The sequence below is a fragment of the Astatotilapia calliptera genome, chromosome 2 (assembly GCF_900246225.1).
Source record: "Astatotilapia calliptera chromosome 2, fAstCal1.2, whole genome shotgun sequence".
NCBI lineage: Eukaryota > Metazoa > Chordata > Actinopteri > Cichliformes > Cichlidae > Astatotilapia > Astatotilapia calliptera.
The window spans coordinates 22,816,760-22,839,741 of NC_039303.1; the positions used below are offsets into that span (position 1 = coordinate 22,816,760).

At 40.3% G+C, this 22,982-nt stretch overlaps 3 protein-coding genes across 3 annotated transcripts; 1 reads left to right on the forward strand and 2 right to left on the reverse strand.

The window, feature by feature from the left end:
• Window positions 1-668: 668 nt before the first annotated feature.
• Window positions 669-5,690, reverse strand: xiap (X-linked inhibitor of apoptosis). The gene is made up of 7 exons (XM_026188546.1): window positions 5,326-5,690; window positions 3,035-3,323; window positions 2,375-2,924; window positions 2,160-2,259; window positions 1,950-2,028; window positions 1,475-1,514; window positions 669-1,383 (listed from the first exon to the last, which is right to left on the reverse strand). Exons 2-7 carry the CDS (start codon window positions 3,272-3,274, stop codon window positions 1,190-1,192), a joined length of 1,203 nt encoding a protein of 400 aa, XP_026044331.1. The 5' UTR covers window positions 3,275-3,323; window positions 5,326-5,690; the 3' UTR covers window positions 669-1,189.
• Window positions 5,691-8,981: 3,291 nt separating this feature from the next.
• psmd10 (proteasome 26S subunit, non-ATPase 10) lies at window positions 8,982-14,304 on the reverse strand. The gene is made up of 5 exons (XM_026188573.1): window positions 13,956-14,304; window positions 13,749-13,847; window positions 13,453-13,599; window positions 9,633-9,799; window positions 8,982-9,407 (listed from the first exon to the last, which is right to left on the reverse strand). The coding sequence occupies exons 1-5, from the start codon at window positions 14,067-14,069 to the stop codon at window positions 9,254-9,256; spliced, it is 681 nt and encodes a 226-aa protein (XP_026044358.1). The 5' UTR covers window positions 14,070-14,304; the 3' UTR covers window positions 8,982-9,253.
• A 95-nt stretch (window positions 14,305-14,399) lies between these two features.
• Window positions 14,400-22,911, forward strand: nxt2 (nuclear transport factor 2-like export factor 2). The gene is made up of 4 exons (XM_026188584.1): window positions 14,400-14,572; window positions 14,658-14,744; window positions 22,323-22,467; window positions 22,610-22,911. The coding sequence occupies exons 1-4, from the start codon at window positions 14,558-14,560 to the stop codon at window positions 22,792-22,794; spliced, it is 432 nt and encodes a 143-aa protein (XP_026044369.1). The 5' UTR covers window positions 14,400-14,557; the 3' UTR covers window positions 22,795-22,911.
• Window positions 22,912-22,982: the final 71 nt, after the last annotated feature.

Genomic DNA, 22,982 nt, shown 5'->3' on the forward strand with positions numbered 1-22,982 from the left:
CGGAAACACTACCGCCTCTGTTTTCCGTGGGCTAGCTTTTCTAGCCATTTGTTTTGTATGTATAAAAGGAGCACACAATACTGACCTAGGATGTTACTATTTGAAGTATCGTAGCAAATCTGTATGGTTCTCGTCTGCAGTTCCCTCCCAGTTCACAGTGACAACTTACACACAAACAAAAACAAACTAAGGAGCTAAGCAACATATAGACAAGGTATTTTGTTTAGCACATCAGATAAGACAGTTCTCCAATTCTGCTGTAAGGGTTAAAACACCCTCCCCTACTGTCCTTTAGGAAGATTGTGGAGGTATGTAAAGACGACACCTGATGGTCCGTCACGAGATACTTAATAAAATACAGATCTAATTCCTACAAGATCATTACTCTATATGAGTAATGATTTTTACCATAATTGAAACTAAAATGCTGCACAAAAATTAAAAATCTGTTTCTAAATCTGATTAATTTGGGTCAGTTCTTGTATATTTTACCATCTGCCATCACTTCAGTTTATAGGCTATCAAATGCCACATCACTCTTACACTTTCTCAAACCTCATCTGATAGAAATGTGACTTTCTATCTAACATTGCACAATCAGTGCACCGGGATCATCTCTGCAAATACAACACAAAACATTTTGTTTAGTGATGAAATGAAACTCCAAGTCTGCATAATTATTTATTCACACTTAATTAAAGAAACAATAAAATGATTCTTACATTACAATGGTTAACTCCAACCCCTAAACTTGAGCTTAGAAATGTAAAGGCACAGCAACTGGTTCTATACATAAAACACACAAGTTAAATCCGAATAAATAGGATAAAAGTGGATGAAAATGACAGCAATAACATCAAAGTCAATTTATCTGTGGTAAGTGATGCATTAGAATACATAAACCAAAAGAAAGGCACTTCTGGCAAAATGTGTTTCAAAATAGGAACGGCCCTTTAATGTGTATTTACATCTCAAGGAACTATTTATAAAACCATCTACATCTATACAGATATTTACCATTGTAAGGACTAGGAAAATATAGTTTTACACATTATCATTCTAAGATTTATTAAAGAAAATTGATCCATAAATAATATTATAGGCTCTCTACTTTACAATTACGATATAATTACAATATTATAATGACAGCGTAAAAGCAGCATTGCGTCTGAGCAAGAGTATATTGTTCTCAAGCAATATAGGTCTTGATCTTCTGTGTTATGTCTTGACAGCAGATCGGACACTTGTTGAGGGCCTGTGAACAATTCTCACAAGCAACAAGGTGAGCGCATGGAATGAATACAATGGCAATATCTCTGTCCATGCATATTTTGCACTGTTTTTCCCTCTGCAGCCTCTGTAGTTTCTCCAGTGGGTCCTCATCTGACATAAAATTAAATAAACAGAAGTCAGCACTGCTCAGACTTTGTTTCATGATGTATCTGGGGCACTGAAGTAAAAAAGAAAAATGTACCTTCCATATCTTCTGAAACTGGATTTTGATGACTTGAAGCCTGGAAGCAGAGAAAAACAAAATCCTGTGATTGAGATCACTGAAGACCGTAAGTCCTTTAATTATGACGCTCCTTTCACACGCTAAAATGGAACACTAAGCTTATTTTAACTAGAGCCCAATCTGGGACTACTGATGATTTTTCTGGTGTAGAAAATTAATATACTCCCAAATATTCATATACACCCATTTATACATATAAAGTATGGTACATTTCCAAAACAAGTTAGTGATTGTCTGTGAAGAACAATGTGAGCCTTCCTGCTTTGCAATCCATGATGAAAACCTTTCTAAACTAACCTTAAGATTTTCAGCACTGTTCAACTTTCATTTGGGCACATACACCAGACCTCTAGTGTTGATATTGACAGTGCTTTAAGGGAATGTTAATTTGTAGTTTACGCATCCACAACTTGTGGAAAAAGCAAAAACTTACAGCTCTGTCATGTTGTGGTCTTTGTAGCTGGATGCTGTTGACAAATTCTGGCCCTTTGTTTGCCAAAAGGAAGCTGCACCTGTTTTAAAACAGTATATACTTTGATTAAAACAGACGCAAATGCCACAGAACAAAGAAGACAACCTGTGTGTGTGTATAGATATGTGTAAAAGCATATTAAGAAGACGGGGGTACCATAGTTGTTCTTACCCTGGGTAGTGTTTGGCATGCTCCACCCAAGGGTCTTCCTCAGGCTGCCAATTGTTCAAGCCTCCACCGCAATGGAAACACAAGACTGCGTCTCCTCTTCCTGCAAGGATACAAATTACATTTGATTGCATTCACAGCTACCTACTAGAAAATTTAGATCATACATTTTAAAATGTTGCACAATGTTTCTTTAGCCTCAAACACCTGAACATTACCTGTGCTGTAGAAGCCAGCTCTGGCAAGCCTCTCGTGGTCAATAGGGTGCCGGACACCAGCAAAAGTAGCACGCCTTGCCTCAAAATTCTGCATTAAGGCCGGGTCATTTGCACGCAGATTGTTGCTGGCATCCTCCTCTATACCTGTCTGGATTGGGATGTTCCCAACATCATGCCCAAGGATAAAGTAGCAGTTGGGATAATGCTTGCTGTGCTCACTCCAGGCAGAATCTCCTGGTTCCCACCCATTCAGCCGACCACCACAGCAGAAACACTGAACCTTGTCACTCTGCCCCACGTAAAAGAAGCCGGCTTGGGCCAGATCTCTGGGTCTCACCGGAGTACGGTTGGGCCAAGAAGAGAAGGTCCGAAGTCGGGCTTCTTCATTTCTCATGTGAGGAACTATAGGGTAGGGGGCCTCATCAACCACTTCACCTGTTCTCAAACGATATTCCACGTCTCCTACTTCTTCACTGATTAGTGCAGTATTGGAATTCTGGTTAAAACTGGTACGGTGGACGCAGGTGAGAAACGTGCATGATGGAGAAAACTGTGAGAATGAGAAAATTAGAATTGGATCAATTTGGAAGAAAACCAAACAGACAAAAAAAAAGTGAAATATTAACCACTTCCACTTTTTCATGTTACAAGTTTGATTACCTGCTTGTGCTTGTCTACAGGCCTGTCTCCACTGTACCAATTATCCACAGTCATATTACAGCTGAAACAGCGGACACGGTCAGACTCGCCAGTGTAGAAGAAACCAGCCTGTGCCAGTGTTTCCGCAGGCACCTTGTTAGCAAGGTTGGAGCCACGGAATGAGTCTATGCGTCTTGTCAACGAGGAAAAATCGGGCGCATTGTCCGACTCCCAAAGACCATCTTGACTGAGATCACACATGATTGAAACAGGAAGCTGTAGGGATTTGTTAACTTGATGGACAGATGATCTGCAAATAGAAAGAAACAGGATATGTTTGAAAAAAAAAAAATGGTACAGTCTCCTCATTTGCTTGTTTGTTTGTAAACAGACTCTTCAGTGGTTAAATTCCTGCATTTCCATGTCTGGCGCCAGAGAGCCAAACGGCACATCTGCAGGGTCTCTGTACCTTTAAGAGAATGCCAGCCTGTTATCACATGCAGGAACTGAATGTTCCATGTGAGGGATGGGCACTGGAGAGGCAGGTTTGTCTACAGGCACATTGCATATTACACCACATAAAAGGGTTATACTGCTCGAAGATACAATGCAGCAGAGATCTCAAACAAAAGGCCCAGGAGCCAGAATCAGCCGGTTCGGTTCGCTGTACAGCTTTGGAAAATGTGAAAGGAGGAATGTATTTTGGGCTTTTGACTGTAGTTTTACTGCTTTTCCTATTGACAGAGACCTCCCCGTTCATAACACACCAAAGTAATTAAGTAATACATAAACAATAAAATGACAGAATAGTTCCTGTTTTATCTGTCTACAATAATAATGTCTGTTTTTTCTTTTCAAAAAGGTAATGTGTAATGTAATGTGTTAGTCCCCATAGGGAAATAGTTCCTCTGCATTTAACCCATTCACCCAGTGAAGCAGTGGGCAGCCACCAATGCAGCACCCGGGGAGCAGTGTGTAGGGACGGTACCTTGCTCAGGGGTACCTCGGGGTAGCCGTTCAGTGGAGTCGAACCCCCGACCTTCCGATCATGGCGCCACCACTCTACCTACTGAGCTATCCCTGCCCTTTTACTCTGCCCAGAGTTTTGTTTTGTTTTTTGTTTGTTTTTTAAAGGGAGGAGGCGAGCATTTTCTGTGAATTAACAGAAACTTTCTCTTTTACAATTACAGCACAGTCTGAGAAATGAGCTGCCAGAACTTCTGAAAGTTTATGCATTTATTTCTTACAATTTAACCCTGGAGAGCTGTGCTGACAGGTTTCTTTGATCTACTGCAGCAGTGTTTCTATGGCCTGAAGAAAATCTGAGAAGTACTGTTGAAATCACCCTTCTTTTTTGATACCTCAAGTATGAGATTTTGCAGATAAACTTCTTAACGCTGAGAGTAAGGGTAGTTTCACTGGGCTTGAGGTCTAAAGTGAGCTTGTATGTGGCCTTAGAAGAAAAATGAGTTTGACATCCTGGCAATGCAGAATATGAGGAAAGAGAGCAATAATAACCCAAGGCGTGAAACTATGATTTCAGAATCTTTACATTCCTCAGCGTCATAGTTTGACGCAAATTGGACTTATCGTCCAACGACAGCACACAGTCACCGATTGTGTGCTGGGTCAGATGTTTAAACAGCTGTTTATCAGCTGATACGTTGCCGTATTGATGGGATGCGATCTTTGAACTGTCTTTAGGTGTCTGCATTATTTCAAGTAAATCAATCGCCAGCGTCATCCTTTTTTTTTTTTAACTTGAGCCAAGACTGCATCGTCCCACGCATTAAAATGCTCACTTTTTGACTGACTCGTAACTGCGAACGACATCTAACCGAAAGTAAAACCAGCGACAGGGGAGTTTTCCCACAAGCAGTTCCACGTGTTTCTTTTAACATTTATTAATGATCAGAGTGGAGAAAATATAACCCCAGCAAATTCCAGAAAGGCCCCACAGCTTTGCTTCAGTTGAACACGACACAGAAGCCGTACTGTTTCTGGGAAACGCCGAGAACAATGACAGCAACTGACAGCCAAGACCTCGCTAAACCCACACCGTGTTTTCGTTCAGTTAGAAATTAGTCAATACAGTTACCTAAAAGTGCTTTTATATGTAAAATGTAAACACCCAAAGCGACAATCTTGGACTCTGACCTGTGCTTTGGATCTGTACTGCTAGGATCGTAAGCGGAATCGCGAATGCTAGCTTCAGAGTGCTTGGTAGCTACATTAGCTTAGCCTTTTTACCCAACGCTAGCTAGGTCACCCAGTGACTTATCGAATATAATAACGAAATTTTAAATGTTTACCTTTCAACACAGCTCCTCTGTTTCCTCCAGATAGTGTAGAGTGCGAACACCTCGGAAAGGAGACTCCGATGAAGTCTTTTGTGACCTCCCTGTCAGGAAGTGAAAACAGCCTTATCAGGTGACGTCAGGAAAGGGTTGTGCCGTGGTGGTTTTCCGTGTTTGGCCAGATCTCTTGGAAAAAGAAATTTTTGATATTAATAATATTTTTAAACCTGGATTACTTATGTAAGAGTCAAATTGCATTAAAATGCTTCTACGTTCTGATCAGAATGGGGGTTCGCTCAAAATGGCTTAGTATCGTCCAGGAGAGCTATGTTTATAAGCCAACAAGCTACATTTGTAGTCCGTTTTCTGATTTAGTTGCATTTCAGCTGTCAGCTACGCCGTTTAATTTAAATGTATCTCCTATCGAATCCGCCAGTCACAGAGCAGCAAGCCAATGCACTTAGGAAAATGGCAGAAATGGTAAAAACGACCTCAAACTGAGCATCAGAATGGGGAAGAAAGGTGATTTAAACACGGTTGCTGGTGCAAGATGGGCAAATCTGATAATAAACTGCTAATCTACTGGGATTTTCCTGCAATACTAGTATTTAATAAATAAATAAAATAAATAAAAAAAACTATTCAGTGAATGTCAGTTGCAAGGTATGAAGAAGCGCATAATGTGGTGTGAACACCACACCTTGGTATGTTGTTCTTTGCATTTTATTAAACACACAATAAACATTGAGGTAGATGAGACTCAGCAATAGACTACACCCGATGGCATTCCTGTGAGCTGAGAACATGTTTGTTTTCAGTTTTATTTGTCATATGCAAGTTAGCACATGGTCAACATTGTAATGAAATGTGTTTGACGAGCAGCAGTCACTAAGCAGCATGATACAGTAGAAGAAAATATAATAAAATAAAATAAAGTAATAAAAAATAGTAAGGAGCAAAATATTAGAGAGATGTGGTAAAAGAGAAAGATGACTAAATATATATGTATCTATAAATATAAATATATGTACACTAGTGATTAAATAAGAAAATCTTGAAAAGAAATATGAAGGGAGGGCAGATGGGATATTGCACAGGAATGAGCAGCAGAAAATTACAGTATTGCACTTTTAAATATAAATAGCAATAACAATAACGTGGAGTGACCAGTGCAGATTAAACAGAGTACTTGTGAAGCTGCAGGTAGCTTCTGAGTGCGTCCTGTGGACTGTGTTGTGTGTGTTTAAGTGTTGTGGTTGAGGTGTCGTATGGCTTGGTGGTAAAAACTGTTTTTGAGTCTTGTAGTCCGAGCAGACAGACTCCTGTAACGTCTGCCAGATGGTAACAAGGAGAACAGCTGATGTGCTGGGTGGCTGTGGTCCTTGATGATGCTGTGTGCTTTACGGAGGCATCGCTGGAGATAAATGTCCTGCATGGCAGGAAGCCTCGTGCCAGTGATGTGCTCTGCTGCCTTCACCACCCTCTGTAGTGATTTACGGCTGCTGGCAGAGCAGCTTCCGTACCAAACTGTGATGCAGCTCGTCAGCAAGCTCTCAATTGCACACCTGTAAAAATTTTAGGTGATATTGGCGTTCATGCCAAACTTCCTCAGCCTCCTCAGGAAATAAAGCCGCTGGCGAGCTTTCCTGATAGCAGTGTCTGTGTGAAGGGTCCAGGAGAAGTCCTCTGTGATGTTGACTCCAAGGAACTTGAAGCTGCTGACTCTTTCGACCTTGACACCGTTGATGTGGCTGGGCTGGTGTTCTCTGACTGGTTGTTTCCGGTAGTCCACTATCATCTCTCTAGTTTTGCTGATGTTGAGAGTCAGGTTATTTTCCAGACACCACTCGTACAGTGCCATCACCTCCTCTCTATAGGCCGTCTCATCATTGCCTGTGATGAGGCCTATGATGGTTGTGTCATCCGCAAACTTGATGATGATGTTGGACTCGTGTTTAGCAACACAGTCGTGTGTGAACAGGGAATATAGGAGGGGGCTAAGCACACAACCCTGTGGCGTACCTGTGTTTAGGATGAGTGGTGAGGAGGTGTGCTTACCAACTCTCACCACCTGGGGCCTGTTTGTGAGGAAGTTTAGAATCCATCTGCAGATTGGTGTTTCCAGCCCAAGGTCGACGAGCTTCGTGGCAAGTTTTGAGGGGATGATGGTGTTAAATGCCGAGCTGTAGTCGATGAAGAGCATCCTTGCATATGTATTCCCTTTCTCCAGGTGAGTGAGGGTGGTGTGTTGGTGAACACCCCTGCCAGCTGGTCGGCACACACTCTGAGAAGCCGGCCTGGGATGTCGTCTGGTCCTGGAGCTTTGTGAGGATTGACCTTTTTAAAGGTCCATCTCACAGCTTCTGTTTCCAGAGTTAAAGTACTGTACATTTGGATCCAAATTGTACATTTGGATTAAACGACATGAAGTCATGGATCCAGCCTGGTTTTTATCAGTGGTTCAAGCAGCTGCTGATGGTGCTGAAATGGTTACTCTTGGCCTCTTAATACCAAAGGAACATCATTTAAATGTCACAGCATACTTGAGTGCTGTTGCTCACCTTGGCCATCCTTTAAATACCTAAAAACTATTCATTTATTTTTAGGCAATTTGAAGCTTCCTCAATTTATAGGCTGGCCAGATCCCAGCAAACTCAATGTGGTAGAACATTGGACCCATTCCTAACACTGAGAATCTTTTAGCATGTGCTAAAACTTGATATTTTTGTTAAGTGACAGTCTTTTCACTTTCATGTATTCTTCTTTTTTGTCTCAGAGTCCTTTAAAAGTATTATTTACTGTTCTTTCCGTTTTCTCCAGCAATCATTTGGCTTCCATCAACTTATCCATTTGTTTTTTTGAGCTGAGTTACAAGTGAGAGTTGCCTTCCCAGCAGTTTCATGCTTATTCTAGCTTTATTTTCCTTTGTGGTAGTTTCAGTCATGTTCCACAAAAACCTGCTTTGCTTGTGGGGGAAATTTTCCACTTCAGTGTCGACAGCCTGTCATAATGAAGACACCCTTTGCTGCTTCCTTCACAGCCATTGAGTAAAAGGCAGACTATAGAAAAGAAGGCTGAAAACTTCCGCTAATAAAAATGTGGGCCATAATCTCAACATGTGGAACAGGGAACAAGAAACAAACGCTTTGCAGCACTACGTCAATAGGGAAAACCTGGCCACTTCTGTTTTCCACTCACTGTTCCTTGTATTGGCAGTATTATAAAAAACATATAACATATATTGCATGACTACTGCAGGATTTAAATAGCTGTTGTGCTGGGAAGTTGTCAGGTTGACATGCTACATTCAAAGGTACGCATTATTTAAGATTTAGCTTAAAAACAATGAAGCTGCACAACTTTTTATTTGTTATTCAGTTAATCTGAAATCTGAGAAGTCCAAAAATGGTTTGCTTAGGATTCTTAATGTCCAGGGTTTTGGGGTGTGGTCAGATAAAGCTCTGTTGCAGATTTAACCATATTCCACATAGCCACACCTATATGTCACCATCACCAGGTGAGAGGTTAATACTGTTGCAGGTAGGCAACAATATTTTCAGTTAGTCTTTAAGGAACCTGGGTATAAGCTAATAATAAAAAGAACAAAAATGTAGGAAACATTCACAATATTTTGTGCAATAATAGCTTAAATTACTAAAGGCAGCAGTACGTCATTCATGAACAACACATTTATTAACAGGTTGAACTTCATGTTTTACATTACAATTCAAATTTAATAGAAAATAGCCTGTGGGGTTTGAAAACCTGTGCTCAGACAACAAATAAGATCTGTGCAGTCTCAAAGCACCATCTGAGTCCATCATCTCATCTTCCACACGGACCGCTTAAGGAGGACTGAGCGGGATGGGAAATCTTAGAATGTAACTTGGCGGTTGGTGGTGGGGATTTGAGCTGGAACAAGACGGGTCGGTCAGATAAAGCATCATCCCTCCACGATCTGACGGAGTATGTTCCCAAGACTGCCCTTTGCTATCTGGAGCGGGGTCTTCTCCTCCTTGTTCTCAATGTAAATGCTCGCTCCATGTTCCACCAGCAACTTGGCTGCTTCAACACGCTCCTCATCGCATGCAAGATGGCTGGGAGAAGAAAAAAATAAAAATCAATGCATAACTATAAATACAGAAATGCCTCCCCCCCCAATGCTAATCACACTGTATAGCTAATGTAATGTGGATGATAACTTCTAGTACTGCTAGGATAAGTAAGAAAACATTTTATTTTTAGGTATAATTAGAGTTCATCTTTGTATTCATATTGCATGATGTTAAAAAAAATTGCATGTGACATATATGTAATCATACAGAGGTGTGTTGCCCTGTGAGTCCTGAATATTTGTTGATGCACTCTGTTTGAGAAGCAGCTGGATGAGCCGGTAGTTGCCCTTGGCAGATGCTCTGTGAAGAGGCGTAGAGTCCAGCTTGTCAGTAGCATTGGGGTCTGCTCCATTTTCCAACAGCAGCAGGGCAATCTGCAAAGAGGTAACCATGTTTCATTCACAAGCTGAAAACCACACTTTTACATCCAGTTATTTCTAGTTTCTATGAAATACCCGTTTTCAGATCTCGTCATTTTGGTTACCACAGTCATGTGGAAGTTTCACGTTAGGAAGTGAGACTGAAAGTTAGGACAATCCTGACTGGGAAAAGAAACCTGTGGTTGAAATAAAATCCTGTAAATGTACAATGAAATCCATTCATGTCATGTCCAAGTCCTTGTGAGAGAAGACGATGAAAAAATTCAGTTTCATGATCTTTTATATGCACATTTGATTTAACAAAAAAAATGCATCTTGATTGTTGCAGTGTGTTGGACCCCGTTTCCCACCATCTCAAGTCTCCCATATATACATAGGTCTTTATTAAATCTTTGTAATATTAGCAATGATATAGGTACTGCAGCATACATGCTACAACAATGCCACGATTTTTGAGATAGCTATGTCCTTTTATTGTTATATTATTATCAGTTATATTGAATAAAACATTCTTGTCATCTTAAAAATAAAGCTGCAGATAGTGATTTTTTTTTTGTTTTTGTTTTCTTTTGTTTTTAAATAAATCTGACAAATCATCTTTTCTTATATCCAAGGGATCCTTCTCAGAGAGCAAGACGGGATGTATTGATGTATTAGTGATGATGGTTCAGAACAAATAAGAAATGTTCAGTAAAACCTTCTAATACTCCAGATAAAAACAAATACGGAAATAAAACTTCATTACATGTCCAGAGGAAAGGTTAGAGTCTAACTGAAAACTGTACATAAGCAGTGAACACAGCGGGAACACATTACAAGCACGTGTTGACGGTATCTTTGTAATACCTCTATGTGCCACAAGGGGGAGACAAATATTCAGCACAACAAGTTTATTGTTAAAGAAAAGCTGTTTTGTTTTGCACATTTGAGAAGTATAAGCAACCTATAATTATATTTTACTTATTCCTACAGGGTTTCCTTAAAAGTACTAAAGCTCATATCTACAAGTTTCATTCTAAAGAGAAAACTTTATGCTGATCTAAGAAAAGACGAAAAGGCACAATCGAATCCTGGTACCCTGGATGAGAACATGTTTCAAAAATTTAATAACCTGTTGCGTGTACAGGGCGTGACTTATAGGTGACAGAGAGTGGTTACTCATAAGCCAAGCCCTGTGTGTATAGGGCGCAGCGATAATAAAGGGGTGGTAACACAGGGGTAATAAGAAAAAAAAAAAAAGATAACAAGAAACAGCAAGACGGTTGTGGGTGTAGGTGATGGGATTGCTGTTTATCTTGATGTGAGGAAAGTAAAAGCAGCAGACAAAGGTACATTAGTCATACTATACAGGAGAGAAAGAAAAAAAATGTAATGAAAATTATCCTAATAAGAAGAGGAGGGCTTTTAGACATTCCAGCAAAGGCAAGCCACAGAATAAAGGTGTGCTGTAGGGTCCAACACCTGCCTCCCCCATGGATGCCCCTGTCTCAAGCTGGCCTCCTGCCATGCTTACTCTATTGAAGTGCATTTATCCCCCTTTCCTGTGTTCTGTTGCACTTTCTATATTTGTGTGTGAAGCACCAGTAGAGCTTGTGTAGAGAACAAGAAACCCACCGGTGTAACCCACCATTCAGCACCCCACCTGTAGCATATTACAGGGCCCACCTGCAGGAAGCGAGGGCAAAATTTGAAAAAATAAATAAATAAATAACAGCAACAGATAAACAATTAATTTGAATTAATATGGGATCATTCCTAATGATTATTACTATATTGAGAGCCAGTGTTATTGTACTAATGTCGGGTAAACTGGGCCCTGAAAAGTCTTACTTTGCATAATTAACTTTTTTCAAAATGCTTAGGACGCATTAGCTCAGATCACATGGCCATAGCTGACTGAAGTCTTGGTGTGTTTCACTTCAGCTTTCAGGGGCTTACCCACTGTGTCTAAGTGTAGAACAAAAACTGATGACATCGCAAACTATGGAAATACCAGCGGGCACCAGTTCTACCCCTTTATGCCTACAGTATAAATCTGAAAATACCCTATCAGGCTTTTAAGGTTGTGGGTAAAAAAGCTTAAGAGTCATCTGCAGCACCAGGAGTGGCAACAGCAACCACAGCCAGGTTTAGTGTCACCCACAGTATTCACAGTGTAATTACTGATGGCACTGTAGAAGTCAAAAAAAATACATACCTCACTGATGCATTTGTTCCAAGGGCACATGATGCACTAATGTATTTGGAGCAATGATGTAAACATTTGAATAAACAGCACATCTTGGAAAAAAGTAAAAAGAACAAAACAAAATATACCAATATATACCCACAAGAAGTGTACTGTTTAATTGTAGTTTTTCCAAGGCTGAGGAGGTAATTTGTATTAAAAATAAATAAAAATAAATAACTAAATGCAGAGTCTTTAATATATTAACACGTGTGTACATGCGTGAGACATGCTTCATCAGTCTCAAAGTTTTTCTCGCTTTGGTCAATGAGGATTTCTCCAAATCATGCGCTGGTCATACTTATTGTTAGCCTGGTATAACTTATAGCTTTATTTAGAACTGTGCAAAACACGTTTGTTGTGTGTTCACAGAGTAGACATCATCAAGACATGACAATAGTAAAAGTGGCCAGTGGGTGTCACTGTGGAAATTGTTTTGAAACCTCAGTACAATCCTGGCACAGCTGCTTCAAATGTTTCACTACTTCACACAGCTGTGCTTTGCCCATCACTAGAAGACACTCACAGCTGTACTTCTCCCCTGAGCTACACCACTGACAACAATTTTAACCAAAAGTTTCACATTTAAATTCATCACTCCATCAGATGTGTTGCCACCGATTTCAGTCCAGTTCTTGTGTAATTTGTCATACTTGAGCCTTTTGTCCCTATTTTCCTTCCTTAAGAATGGCTTCTTGATAGCCAACCTTCAGCTGAGACCATTTCTGAGGCTTCAGTGAACAGCAGATGGGTCAACAGAAGTGCGAGATGCATCTTCTCAGGTTCTATGTCAGGTCTTTCCTTGATTTTTCCTATTTTTTGAGAAAATGACTTAAATATATTGTTGCATTTGTTGTAGATTGCCTGCCACTTCTTTTGTCGTCCACTTGTCCACTTTCATTTAAAGGACATACTGCACACCGTGGTGAGGTTTGCCATGTTTTTGGCGTACAAGACATTTTATGCCTCTTAATCTTTTTTTATTTTTTTTTTTATCTCTGGCATTATTGTAGATTTAACTAAAGAAATGGGAATGAATTGTGTTTTCATGACAAGCTGCTAGTAACAAAGTGCCTAAAGATACTATTTAAAATTAGTTCTTTGCTAATTCGTCTGTTATGTGCAGCCAACACTGGCTCATTCCTTGAGTTAGGTGTCTTTTTTTGTTTGTTTGAATGATTCATAGGTTAGTGTTATGTGGCTTATATGGAAAAAATACTTCTCTGAAATTTGTGAGGTATAAGAACTGGACCGAAGATAAGTGGAAAAAGCAGACAAATGTCCAAACTCTTTTGCACAACACTATATAATTAATTATGTGCAGAAACAAAGCACCACTGAACTAAACGGGGAGATAACACAACTGTATTAACTGACTGCAGAAGTATGGAGGACTAATACTGCAACCTGTGGATGTTACCTCATATCTGTCTTTGGAGGCGGCGTAGTGCAGAGGGGTGCATCCATTTTGATTAACTGAGTTGAGCTGAGCTCCTTTGGATATCAGAGATCTCACGATGTCTTCTCTGCCTGCAGATGCTGCAATGTGCAAAGGGGTCCACGAAGCCTGAGAGCGAAAAACAAAACACAGACATCAGTGGCATCATTCTGAAACAATGTGTTCATCAGTATATCTCTTGTATTAATGGTCACATGGCACCTTATAGGGAAAAGTCTACAGAAGGAAAGAATTAATGTACCCACAAATAAACTTACATCATCTTGCAGGTTCACTTCAACTCCCATGTCAAGAAGAAACTCCACAATATTGGTGTGTCCAGCAGAACAAGCCCAGTGCAGCGCGGTTCTCCGGTCCTGAAATCACAGAAAGTTGTGTTGCTTTAAAAAGAAAATTATTATTCCGATTTACTGTAGGGAAAAACGAATTCCCGCAGGCTGTACTGGTGGGTCATGTGTTCTTACCTGGTCTGTTTTGCAGGCAAGCGTTTTATCTGACAGGATGCACTGTTTTAATTTCTCAAACTGCCCCGTGTAAGCAAAGTTACACACCTCCACATTGGACACAGACCCCTCCATTCTTAAAATATAGCTAAATGTCCAAATAAATATATTAAAGCTTACTGAGGATACTCTTTAGTTATTTCGTTTAATAAACCACAGAAGCAATGACTCAGGAAATTATGAGTTCTCTTTCCGCGCTGGTCGACCTTTTCTTTTCAAACTAAAACTCCATCACCAAAATGGTACTGACTTTGCCACGCCACTTCCGCGTTATTATCCACACAGTCAACATTTACTACCACTATTGTTTCCTTAAAATGTAAAAAACACGACATGAAAGTGGAACTCGGAAGAGAGAAGCTTAAATGAGTCTGAAAGATTGTACTGACATCTTATTTTGGTAGGCAGAGTTGGTGCCCCGAGGAAGTAATACCCAGTGTGATAGAAATGTGTTGGTTGCTAAAGGAATAACAAGAGAAGAAAAGAAGTTTGAATTGTGACGTTTTCTCGGTCTTTTTGTAATATTTTTGTTTTGAGTTGTTTCCAATAATTTATCTGTTCATATGGCAACCACCCTGGTAAGCTTTTCCATGCCGTTTCCAAAAAAAAACACACGTTAAATCACCGTGTCCAGCTTTGAGTAATACGTAGTTATCTCTTCAGGATTTCAGGACTCATGCCGACCAGTCATGCAGATATTCAGAAGAATTTGTCAACATTTATTACGACTGTATGGATAAGAAGAGGCGGGTGAGTTTTGTTTCTGTAATTTAACTTAAATTAATTTGTAAGACCAAACTACATACGGTGGCCCGAAAGTGCCGTTGTTCCAGATCTACTGGCGTTTAGATCAACTGGCGTTGGTCGAACAGATGTGTGGCAGTCTTGTGTTTCAGGAGCTCCTACCGACAAACCAGCAAAAAAAACGGCAAATGTGTCACCTGTGACACTTGTGAGGTTATCTCAAACACACTCCGTCAGTCTTGATGCTGTTGAACAACAAAATGTTTAAAAATGTGGCGAGTTTACCTGGTGATATCCTCATGCGCGACCGCGAAAACAGCAAACAATTAACACCACGCCGATGTTGTTCACGGGACAGCAAGAGTAAACGATCGGGAGACTCTTGTCGTCGTTATCGTTCCCCTCGCACGGTTTATTTCTCCGGTTTCAGCGTTTTTGCTTCACAACTAAAGCGAGCAGTTTGCTTTGTGCACTAACATGGAGTCGAGTCAACCAGCGCCACCTCTGGCCAAGTGCCCCAGCCTACAGCCAGATCAACCTGTGACACACATCTGTACCACGTTTGAATTCGTGTCATGCACAACACATTTGTACCTTTCAATTGTGTCTGTTTGTGCGTCATGCAAATAAACCATTGAAATGAATGAAATGATATCATGTATTTATTATCAGCCTACATTTGTACAAAATGCCAAATGACATACACATAATCATAAGAATCACCATCCTGATATCAATACTTTTGCCCATAAGAAAAATGCCGTGAACAAATATATGACACACTAATATTTCACCAGTGTTGTAACATCACATGTCGTTAGCATAGTCTGCCTGTGTCTTCCCTCTGCAAACGAACATTTCAGAGTTGGTTGTGATATACAGTCTGCATAAGTGTGGTTAATCTAATAAACATTTGTAAGGAGATGGCAGTTACTGTGAATGTACAGCAGTTACACAGTGATTAGTAATAAACAGTCAGACAATGACTCTGACAATCTCATTCAATCTTGCAGATTGAATGCACCTTCTGTGGAAAGTGGTACCACACGGTGTGTGTGGACTTCCCCTGTGCAGAAGGCGACTACAAATGTTGTGGGTGCTAAATAAACAGAAAAAATTTATCCCTGTTGTCTTTGCTTACTGATTGTTTTCAGTGTTGACAATCCACATTGCTGGCATTGCATCTTTCAACATGTTTGTGGGTAGATTTGGATGTACCAGGGGTAAGTGCAGCCACTCAGCCTCTACTCAATGTGATCATAGCAGTAGGTGCAGATGTGTCACAAGTTAATCTAGTAGTGGGCTATGGTAGTAGTGGACTGACTAGTGATGGGCAGATGAAGCTTCATGAAGCACTGAAGCTTTTCATCCAATTGGTTCATCCCAGCGCAAAGCTTCTTGAAGCTTCATTTGCTCTAGTAGGACATCTACTGGACGTAAAAATATTAGTTGGCATGAATTTGAAGAGTGTGGCCTTTTGCACACAGCCTGTAAATGTCAACAACAAAAGTGTATAAAACAGTGTGTAAAACATCTATATTGTAGTGATGGCAGTATACTGTGTATATTTATACTGGCAGTATGGAAAATGATTATTTGGAAATGCTTAAAATGGAAATGATCATTTACTGTGAGGTGAGGTGTGGTTGGGGTGTGGACAGTAGTTGTGCTTTTGTAACGTTGAGGTATGGACAGCTACAGACTGAGGCCTCAGTCCTGCCTGTTCACATTTTATTCTGTAAAAACTAAATTTTCACTGCTTTTATGACCTTTTTAGTAGGGGTGCAACGATATTCGTATCGATATTGAACCGTTCGATACAGTGCTTTCGGTTCGGTACGCATATGTATCGAACAATACAATTTTTTTCAAAAAATTTTTTTTTTCAATTTTTCAATTTCTTTTTTTTTTTTTGTGTCCCGTTTGGATCTATAGCCATCAGAATTGTTGTCTTGAGGCCAAGAAAGATGCCAAGAGGATTTATTTTAAGTGGATCATCATATTGCTCCATTTGATTGACCTTTATTATAATTATGAATTTATTTTATTTTCAGTTGCAAACGGGACAGACATGACTGTGGGATAGGACAGGGGCAAAGAATGAAAGAAAGAGGGGGAGAGAAAGAAAGAAAACCAAAGGGGAGAAAAAAAAAAGAACAATACAAAATTTGTAATTTATTTTATCAACTTTCCTTCTGACGATGCTGTCTGTGTTGAGCGCTCAGTGAATCTGCATTTGACTACTCCGCCTAGGCTCGAGAGTGCAGCCTAGGCGGAGTAGTCGAACGCAGATTCACTGAGCACTCAACACAGACAGCATGGTCAGAAGGAAGAGCGCAGGGCAAGCTAGCGAGACAGAAGTGGACCTCCCCACCCTCATTCAGATCTGGCGTTTGGAATTATTTTGGTTTTCATGTGACGTATGACCCTGAAGGTAAGCGAGTCATGGACTAAAGTAAAACAGTATGTTGGATGTGCTACGCAATGCTCAATTACATGGGTGGGAGCTAGTGTGTTAGCGCAGTTAGCTCGTTAACGTGTTGGCCGTCTAGCCCCTCTGTATAGGGTAGCTCGTTAACGGAGATTTGCCGTGTTGTGGCGTTAAGGTTATTTCAACGAGATTAACCTGAAAGCACTAGTGGGAACACAACGAATATGACTGCACATTTACACCGACATCATCCTAGTGCAAAGACAAAAACAACAAGCATGCATGCTACAAACTTTAGCCGAGTCATTTAGACAGCTGTTAGCACAGGATTCTCCTTATGGAGACCTGATATGTTTAATATGCTGCTGAGAATATAGCCCAGAAGAAGCGGATAGTATAGCTTTTATTTTGGAAAGAGACATTTCTCTATAATAAACTCTCTTTTCCAAAGATGAGTGATTCCTCAATCAGATACAGGGCTCGCAATATCGCTAGCCCGACGTCCCGGGGCTATCTCTCCCCTGCCTGTCGGGCTATTGTAGGAAGGAAAAATATATGTCAATGCTTTTGCATTCTTTCAGAAATGTAGCTGGGTAATTATGTCATTGGGTGAGCCACTGTCAATATGTGACATATTGAAATCGTGTTTGAATTTGCGCTTGTTTTTTTGCTTTCACTTTGCAATTGCGCGAACTGTGTATAGAGAGCTACAGCACTGATCTGTGAGTGATGATAATTTGTGCACCAATTCCTCTGACATCGTCTTATTAATTGTTAGCTTACTATGCAAACATGACAAGTGAAATCTCCCGCAGCTTAAACATGTGAGAGGTTGATCGCGCAGAGAATCGCTGAGCTTATGTGAGTGCGGCAGGATATATATTTCACTACGATGACCTGGATGATTGAGAACCTTCACAGACAGATATATATTTTAGTTCTGCTGAGCCAAATAAGACAGATCAGGGTGAAGAAGTGACAGCCAAAGAAAAGCTTACCACAAAACGGAGAAGTTATGACAAATCAGACTATAAGGCAAAAAGAAAGTGCAGCTTTATGGTTTCATGGACAAAAGAATTTCTGTGGCTGCAATATGACGAGCTAAAAAACAACACGCACAAGGGTTAGGGTTAAATTTAAAAACTGTACTTTTGTGTTAAAATATATATTTATAATTTTAATAAATGACAAATTAAAAAGGCATGAACATTTTTTTTTTGTATCGAAAAAATATCGAACCGTGACACCAAAGTATCGAACCGAACCGAACCGTGAATTTTGTGTATCGTTGCACCCCTACTTTTTAGTGGGGAGAACATAGCTAGGATTTAATGATTTAACAAATCTTTTAAATCCTTTGTCCTCCACAATGCTAAATGGCTGGGAGTCCTCAATCACCATGCTAACCAGGTCTTCATCTATTTGAGATTGTCTTTATTGTCTTTCCTCAGGAGAACAAAGCACAAATATAAATATCACACACGTAACTTATAACAGCTGTATAATATTGTTATATCATTTAGTAACATTACTGCATGCTATATTATCATTCCATTTGATGGCTCACCTGGTCTTGCTCCACAATCGGTGTTCCCCTTATTCTCATGCAAAGCTCTGTAGTACCTAAGCGTGGATGAGGTGTTGTTGTTATATCCCAGCTCCCTGGCACATAGCAAACACTTCACCTTGTACAAAAGTCAAGACAGCTTAACATAAATTGTATTGCACCATCAGTATTATGAAAATACATCTTCTGTAGAAATTTACCTTGTTGGGAGGAATAAGATCAAAATGTTCCCACACAGGGGAGGACATCCTCCTCTTCTTAGCTGGCTCCATTCTCTCCTGACTTTCTCTCCTCACTCTCATAAACCTCCAAACTGTCTCCAAACTCTCACTAACAACTCTCCATCAAACACCCACATTTTGAATGAAGTCTGAGGGGTTTATATCTCTGTCATAGCTCGCGGCAAAGTTCGAACCACTTCCTGAACCAGTCACGTGGTACAGCCGGGCAGCGAGGCTTCGGACGTCTCATTTTCAGCTCCTCCCATAAATGAAGCAAGCCTCGTTACGCGCATCGCGGAAACGCCCCCTCAATTACTCGACACAAGCTTCGAAGCCTCGATACAGAATGTCACATCACTAGGACTGATCTCCATTTGAAACTGCTCCAGCTGCTGTGTGATAGTGGATCTGCTACAAATTGAAGATCATATGGAAGTTTTGGAAATTAACCCTTGTATTAAGTTGAAGAACACACAATTGACATTGATTTTGTTGCGGGTCATTTAGATCCGTACTGTGTAAATCCACTCAGAATAATCCAAAAACTGCAATAAAACAATAGCAACTTTATTTCCCATTAGATAAACATGTAGAACACAGACATACAACTGTTAGACTTTACATAACTATTTTAGGAACAATTTGGTTTCGTTCTTGAAACATTTCTTTTGAACTTGCCCAACTTTCTCAGTTTTTCAATGCTCAACATTTTCGATTTTGTCCACATGATGGACAGAATGTAACTGTGTGCTTTCTGCAGATGTACTTCTTGCATTTCTCACAAAAAGTGCTTGTTTTCAAACAGGAACCTTCCTAACTAAGATTTAAAACAAAAGATTTCTACGTCTCCTCCAGTCTCACAAACAGATGACAAACCAAGCGACACACCTGAGTCACTGACTTTCTTAAATCCACTCACTCTCACTGGCTGTTTATTACTAATCACTGTGTAACTGCTGTGAATTCACAGTAACTGCCATCTCCTTACAAATCTTCATTAGATTAACCACACTTATACAGATTGTATATAACTACCAACTCCCCAGCCATGTTGATGGATTGCCTATATTGGCTGGAAATATTAATTTCCAGGGAAAAGACACAGGCAGACTCTGCTTACAGGATGTGATGTGACAACACTAATTAAATATTGATTTGTCATATTTGTCCAAGGTGTATTTCATTGTTATGGAAAAAGAGAATATCAAAATCATGATGACCAATTGGAGTGGTGATTTCTATGACTTTGTGTATATAATTTTGAATTTTGTACAAATGTAGGCCAATAAGGAATATATGATATCATTTCATTCATTTCAAAGGTTTATTTGCATGACCCACAAACAGACACAATTGAAAGGTACAAATGTGTTGTGCATGACACGAATTCAAACGTGCTGCAGATGTGTGTCACAGGTTGATCTGGCTGTAGGCTGGGGCACTTGGCCAGAGGTGGCGCTGGTTGACTCGACTCCATGTTAGTGCACAAAGCAAACTGCTCGCTGTAGTTGTGAAGCAAAAACGCTGAAACCGGAGAAATAAACCGTGCGAGGGGAACGATAACGACGACAAGAGTCTCCCGATCGTTTACTCTTGCTGTCCCGTGAACAACATCGGCGTGGTGTTAATTGTTTGCTGTTTTCGCGATCGCGTCGCGCATGAGGATATCACCAGGTAAACTCGCCACATTTTTAAACATTTTGTTGTTCAACAGCATCAAGACTGACGGAGTGTGTTTGAGACAACCTCACAAGTGTCACAGGTGACACATTTGGCGTTTTTTTTTGCTGGTTTGTCGGTAGGAGCTCCTGAAACACAAGTCTGCCACACATCTGTTCGACCAACGCCAGTAGATCTAAACGCCAGTAGATCTGGAACACCGGTCATTCCATTAGGCACACATTTCTAGTTGCGCCTCTCTTTTTCCTTCAGTCCCATCTTAAATCTTCATGGCAAAGATTCAACAAAGTGATTTTGGTGCTTGTGGACTTGACAGCGTCACAGATTTGTCAGCTGCATATCCATGATGTAACTCCTGTTCCACTTTGAAAGGCCAAGTTGGATTGTGATCTAATGACCGGAGGCCATTTTACTACAGTGAATTCATTGTCATGTTCAAGAAACCAGTCTGAGACGGCCTGAGCTTTGCAATGTGATGGAAGAGCTTGTAGTAGTCATCAGAAGATGACTACACTGTGGTCACAAGGGGATGCGTATGGTCAGCAACGTCAGCTAAGATGTGACATTTAAACAGCTGGTACAAAGGAGCCATGTACCAAGAAAATGTCCCAAAAAATCTTAAACTCCAATATAAATGTTAAAGACCAAACGAAAATGACGTATTTCATTGAAAATGTTATTCCAAAAACACAAACCACATTAGCTATAAATTGCTAATGTTGTGCAGTCGTATGAAAAGTGTTAAGGCCAATGTGTGACCCACTCCTTCAATACAGAGTTTAAGTTAAAGTAATGAGTAATATCACAAACTAACCACCTCCAGTTACCAATTTTAATTTCTGTTTCAGATAAATGTATAAATGTATATAAATGTTTAAGTGTACATACTTGTGAGTAATTACAAACTGAATTTCTGTTATTACTGCAGCCTACCTGCAGTACCTTTTGTGGCCTGCCGGGGGTGGGGCAGCCCACACTTTAAGAATCACTGACCTACGCCATCACACCTCCACCATCCTTAACTGTTGATACAAGGATAGATCTGTGCTATCACTTTGTTTACACCAAATTCAGACCCTGCCAAATGTTGCAGCAGAAAGCAAAAATCATCAGATCAGGCAACATTTTCTAGTCTTCTGTATTTTGTCAACTTTAGTTAGCACGTGTGAATTGTAGTCTCCGCTTCCTGTTCTTAGCTGACAGGAGTGACAGCCTGTGGTCTTCTGCTGCTGTAGCCAATCTGCTTCAAGGTTTGAATGCATTCACAGATGCTCTTCTGGGTGTTTCATCTTTTACGTTTTTCATCTTTTGGCCATTATAAGTCCTGATATATTGGTCAGTACATCGGTTGGGCTCCAGCTTGAATAAGTACCTAATAATGTGGCCAATGAGTGTAGGTTATAGCATGTTGAAACTTAGCTTTAAAATCTTCTAAGTAAGAGATATTGTGAAGACTTCCTTATTTGGGCCTGTGATGTAAATTTATTAAAGTGGATTCAACTATGAGCTCCCCACTAACCCACAGCTCCTCTGCAGTGAAAGCAGTCTTATTCTTAAAGTGATAGTTTTCATTTTAAAGATCACAACCTTTCAGTTTCACTAGAGCTAATGAGCATGGTGCTCTGCTACAGGCTGATGGCACTGTTGCTGTTAATGTTCACCATTGTCTGGCTCCCATGTGCTAGAACTTAATCCGGCTCTACCTGGACAAGGCTACCTTGGTGTGGAACGGAAATGCGGTGTCAGGACAGGAAGCCCTGGGCGAGTTTTTTGAGTCACTGCCATCCAGCGAGTTCCAGGTTCAAACACTGGATTGCCAGCCTGTGCACGGTCAGTGGGTCAATCCCAAACTCAACACATTTGAACTATTAAATTGATCCCCATTAATCATATTGTCTCATTAAAACGTGAATGTAAACCTTTATTCTTCTGTTGCTGCTTTAGAAAATAACTAACTTCTCCTCACTCACAGAGCAAGCAACCCAAGGCCAGACAACACTGCTTGTGGTGACCGGTGGCATAGTCAAGTTTGAAGGGAACAAACAGCGTTTTTTCAACCAGAACTTTCTCCTAACAGCTCAGGCTTCACCCAACAACGATCAGCCCGTGTGGAAGATCGCTAGCGACTGTTTCCGCTTTCAAGACTGGAATAGCTGAGGCTCTGCTTTCCCCTGAAGTGTACAAAGGCTTCAGCAGTGATCACCTTAATAATAATCAATATTGCATTTGTATATTCAGTTTTTTGTAATAAAATAAAGTGTCATACAACACTGAGTACGAAAAGGTGTTTATTCTTGAAATGTCGAACATGGCATGTGACTGCAATGATGGGAGTAATAAATACA

Excerpts from the sequence above, each read along its gene's own strand:
- psmd10 (XM_026188573.1), bottom strand. The coding sequence starts at position 14,069 with ATGGAGGGGTCTGTGTCCAATGTGGAGGTGTGTAACTTTGCTTACACG. Across the intron at positions 13,600-13,748 it reads AAGTGAACCTGCAAGATGAT|GCTTCGTGGACCCCTTTGCA; the intron begins GTAAGTTTATTT and ends TTTCGCTCTCAG. Across the intron at positions 9,800-13,452 it reads CCTCCAAAGACAGATATGAG|ATTGCCCTGCTGCTGTTGGA; the intron begins GTAACATCCACA and ends ACCTCTTTGCAG.
- nxt2 (XM_026188584.1), top strand. Across the intron at positions 14,745-22,322 it reads GTATGGATAAGAAGAGGCGG|AACTTAATCCGGCTCTACCT; the intron begins GTGAGTTTTGTT and ends CCCATGTGCTAG. Across the intron at positions 22,468-22,609 it reads GGATTGCCAGCCTGTGCACG|AGCAAGCAACCCAAGGCCAG; the intron begins GTCAGTGGGTCA and ends CCTCACTCACAG.
- xiap (XM_026188546.1), bottom strand. The coding sequence starts at position 3,274 with ATGTGTGATCTCAGTCAAGATGGTCTTTGGGAGTCGGACAATGCGCCC. Across the intron at positions 1,515-1,949 it reads GACCACAACATGACAGAGCT|GCTTCAAGTCATCAAAATCC; the intron begins GTAAGTTTTTGC and ends CTCTGCTTCCAG. Across the intron at positions 1,384-1,474 it reads AGTTTCAGAAGATATGGAAG|ATGAGGACCCACTGGAGAAA; the intron begins GTACATTTTTCT and ends ATTTTATGTCAG.